The 4,466-nt window shown below is 59.8% G+C and overlaps 1 protein-coding gene across 1 annotated transcript in view; it reads left to right on the top strand.

Moving 5' to 3' along the window:
• LOC102812374 (serine/arginine repetitive matrix protein 3-like) overlaps window positions 1-3,042 on the top strand; it is a 41,879-nt gene extending 38,837 nt beyond the window's left edge. The window contains exons 14-16 of the mRNA XM_006859832.1: window positions 493-717; window positions 805-942; window positions 2,859-3,042. Of these exons, the coding sequence (XP_006859894.1) occupies window positions 493-717; window positions 805-942; window positions 2,859-3,042 (547 nt within the window). The remainder of the gene's footprint in view (window positions 1-492; window positions 718-804; window positions 943-2,858) is intronic.
• Window positions 3,043-4,466: the final 1,424 nt, after the last annotated feature.

The following is a 4,466-nucleotide window of genomic DNA, read 5'->3' as shown; positions in this document are numbered from 1 at the left end:
CTTCTGTCTCCGCTGCCCCGCCTCTCTGCTCCCACGAAACCCCTTCCTCTCCTAGTCCCTCTACCCCTCCGTGACCCCTCTGCCCAAACAGAACCCCTTCACCCCTACCGAGCCCCACTCCCTGGCCCCTCTGTCCCTACTAAGGCCCCCACCTCTTTGGCCCCAAAGAGCCCCCCTCACTAACCCCTTTGCCCACATGAGTCACCCTCCCCTCCTGATTCCTCTACCTCCATCAAGCCCCCTTCTCTCTCCCCTCCTCTCCCCACTCTGCTTCCACTGGGCACCCCTCTGCCCCTACAAAGGGCCCATCTGCCCCCAACAAACCCCTCTCCTCCCTGACCCCTCTGCCCCCCCCCCATTTAGTTCCCTCTTCCATTCACTTATCCCTGATCCCTCTCACCCCACCAAGTCTCCCCCTCACGGGGCCCCCCTTGCAAATCCCTTTCCCCTAGTGCCCCCCTCCCGGTGCCCTCACCGCGCCCCTCCCTCCAGGACGAAGGAGCGGCCGGCGCGGACCCGGCCCGCCAGTCCCTCGCCGTCCCCGGGCGCTCACGGCCGGCACTGCGGCCCCGAGGGGAAGAGCTCGTCGCGCAGCCCGGACGCCCAGCCCCGCTCGTGGAGTTCCAGCCGCTCGCCCTCCAAGTCCCGCTCGCGATCAGCGGAAAAGCGGACCCGCAGCGCTAGCCGCTCGCCGTCGCCCAAGAAGGCTGCTGGCCGGTGAGTGCCCGGGGGTCCCCGCCCCGCAGAGGCCCGGGAGCGCGCGGGGTGCCCGGGCCGGGAGCGCTCACCTCTGCCGGCCTGCAGGGACAAGGACGCCGAGGGCCGCGTGAGGCAAGCCGAGGCCGAGGCCGCCCGCGCTCGGCGCCGCTCCCGCAGCTACTCGCCCATCCGCAAACGGCGCCGGGATTCGCCCAGCTTCATGGAGCCACGGCGCATCACCAGGTATGGGGCGCCTAACGGGCCCAGGTCGTGACCCGGGACAATGACCCAGGCAGCTGTGGGCCAAGGGTCCTCCAGGCCTGCAATACCTCTTGGAAGAACCGACTTGGAAGGGAGGGGAGCCTCGGTGAATGGAGGGGGGATGTCTAGGAAAGGAAGAGGTGTCAAGGAGCGGAGGAGAGGTACAGGAAAGTGGGATACAGGGAAGGGAAGAGAACCCAATAGGAGGAAGCGCTCCGAACTGGAGGTGTCCAGAGTGGGAGACTCCTAAGTGGGAGTGGGCTGGGTGAGGTGAAAAGAAGGGTCCCCAGTGAGGGCTTGAAGGTGCCTGGAGGGGGCAGGTTTGGGTCTGGATGGGCATTGACAGACATGAATTCAGTTCTGGAATATTCCAGCCACACTTCCAGCCCCTCCTTCCCTCACTTCCAGCTCCCAGCAATGATGTCTCCTTTTCTCCTTCATCTCAAGGTCCAGCCTGCTGAGTGGCCTGTGGCCAGCCTGGGGGCCAGGTGGACCCCCTCTCCACAGGCCTCCGGGAGATGCCATGTGAGCTGATCTGTTCAGCTGTCTGTCTGTCTGCCTTTCCTTTTCTCACTAATCTCACGGTTCTTCTCCCACCCCCACCCCCACCACCTGGGGGAGCTCTGGAGGAGGGGCACACAAGCCTGGTCTTGCGGGGACAGCTGTCAGAGACACCATCCTTCCCACTTTGCTCACATACAGTTGAGTGTGCCTAGGACTGGGGTTACAGTTTGAAGGCCTAGACCCTGGGTAGGGGACAGGACCACAGGGAACAATTTGGAATGCAGCTGTACCATAGCCTTGCAGGACGATCCTTAGAGGTGGCTCTCGGGACCGACCGCCAGTATCACACCTATACAATAAGCAGAGGTCCCTGAACATCTTAGCTCTAACATGGTGTGAGTCTTCCTTCTGAGACCTTGCTGATAGAGATCGCTAGAAGAGGAAAGGGTATTATTTTCCTTCTGAGATCGCTAGAAGAGGAAAGGGTATTATTTTCCTTCTGAGATCGCTAGAAGAGGAAAGGGTATTATTTTCCCTTGCCCACCCCCTGGAGTCCTGCTGTGGCACTGTAGAATAAGCACTGGACTGCAAGGTCAGTTTGAATTTCAAGTTCGGCAGTTCAAACTCACCAACTACTCCTTGGAAACCGTATGCAGGGTGGCTATGACTCAATAGCATTTAACAACCCCCTAGCCTGGAGGTCCTAACATAGCCAGATCCCCACACCTTCCACCTGGCACCCACCTCAGTCCTTCCCAGGCTGCCTCCTCCTCCCACTAACCTTTGCCTCTTTTCTTCCTCAGAATTAACCCCATGCGATGGGACATGGCTGCCCCTAACCACTATCTTTCTTTTCTCTGGGTCACAGCCTCCTGCCTTCAAACTAATTCCCAGATGGGGGTGTGGGCAGTAGCTGAGTGAGGGCCATGGGGCTGGCCTGGGTCCCGGGCTTGGACAGCAGTGGCCAGGTGTCTCCTCCTCATTCCCTTCAAATGACCATGAAAACCAAAAACCACAATTCCACTGGAGACAGAGAAACTTTGCCAAGCTCACGAACAGGGCTGGGCCATCACAAATACTTCCGGGCCAAGCATTGCTGATCTGAGTTGTCAGCAGCAGCAGCGTTGAGCAGTTCCATTCATTCAACACTTACTGAGCACCTCCTTTGTGCCTGCCACAGACTTGGGCTCCTCTTCCCGCACACAGGCGAGGAGGGAAAACATAACACATGGATTTGGCAAGTGGCCACTGACTACTACATCCTGTCTGGGGGCTCTCTAAGTCCAGGGTTCAGGGGAAAATGAGGCAGGGGAGCCCTGGCCACTGGTGGAATGAAACTCTGGGCCTGTGTGGGGCCCCGGATGCCCAGTAAATCTGCCATTTCTTCCTGGCAGTGCCCGCAAGCGTCCTATCCCCTACTACCGGCCCAGCCCCTCCTCGTCCTCCAGCTGTGTGAGCAGTGACTACGAAAGTTACAGCAGTCGGAGTCGAGGGACCCACAGCCGCACACGCAGCCCCTCCCGGACCCCCAGTCCCAGCTACCACAGTCGGAGCAGCTCGGAGAGCGGGGGCTTCTGAGCCCAGACAGACCCAGCTTGGTTGCCTCCTGTTCCAGGGAGAGGCGAGGAGCCAGGCCCCAAGACCCTGGGGGGGGCTACACCCCCACTGCTATACAGAGGGCCCGGGGCCAGCATGTGGGCAGTTGGGACCAGGGAAGGCCTTGAGGGGGGACTCCCTACAGACATGGACAAACCAGATTCTGGTGCTTTTAGAGGGTACCCACCTCCACCTCCTGTCCACCTACCAGGTCCAGGGAACAAAGAGCCGTTGCAAACACAGGGATCACCCGGCCCCTCTTCTGCTTGATGCCAGCTCACCAGGCTGAGCTTGGCGGTGGTGAATGGTAGTTTTTTCTCCTCAGCTGAGTTTGCCGACAACCGTCTCTGGAGATGCAAGTATAGGAGCCTCCCTTCCCACCCCACAGTGCCCTCAGCACCCCTCTGTCAATGGGCAGACCAGGTGGTGGTCAGAAGGAGGAAGGGCCTGCCCCTGGGGGCACCATCACCAAGGCTAACAAGCTGCTTCATCCCATTCCTGGCCAGAATGGGTAGGACCTGGGTCAGGACCACACCAGCCAGACCTTCTGCATGACAAGGGGCGGGGTACACCAACCACAGCTGCACCTGACCTTGAACTTGAAGTCCAAGGGATTCAGGTCAGAAGGTGGAAGAGGGAAGAGGCAGGGGGAGGAGGGACCCATCTGCTGAAGGAGAAGCAATCTGGGACCAGGCAGGTCAAGGGGATGGAGGGAGCGGGGAGAGGCAGGTTAGCAGTGACCTCCCTCCGCCTGAGAAGAGGGCAGCATTCTGGGACATGGGCAGATGGCCACACAAGGTCACAGCAGTCTGCCCAAAGGGGCACCTCCTCCTCAGAGCTAGGTGGGACGTGTTCAGCCAAGACTCCCCAGAGAAGGGGTAGTACAGCCCTCAAAGAAAGGGTAGGATCTGGACTGAGGGCCTCCACCTGGGGCACCAACTGGGAAGCAGTGGCCCCCAGTCCCCTTCTGCTGCCCCCTGTCCCTCCTCCTGGCGCCCTCAGGGATCTCACAAAGTCTTCCTTGGCCCAATGGGGCAGATGCCCTGGGCTCCAGTGGGGGGAGGGGCTGGGGTCTCATCTGGGTTCTGTTCCATTTCCCTCTCCCTCTCTCTCTGTGAGGCAGATACAAATGGAACTCTAATAAAACCTTTGGTGCCCGGATGGCAAATGATGAGAACAGGTCTCTGTGGACTTGGGCAGGGAGGGGCATGGGGAATGTGAGAGGGCCAACCGGGGTCCGTCCTTTTGAGGAATGAACGGGGCTCAGACTCCTCAGAACCCAAAGAACCAGAGCCCAATATATCCATCCCCCTGCTTCCATGCTTGGAGTCCTGGTGTGGCACTGTAGGATAAGCACTAGACTGCAAGGTGGGTTTAAACTTCAAGGTTGGCAGTTCAAACTCACC

Source organism: Chrysochloris asiatica, unplaced genomic scaffold, assembly GCF_000296735.1.
Source record: "Chrysochloris asiatica unplaced genomic scaffold, ChrAsi1.0 scaffold00034, whole genome shotgun sequence".
In the NCBI taxonomy this organism is placed as follows: Eukaryota; Metazoa; Chordata; class Mammalia; order Afrosoricida; family Chrysochloridae; genus Chrysochloris; species Chrysochloris asiatica.
This window is presented reverse-complemented; position numbering and strand designations above follow the sequence as displayed.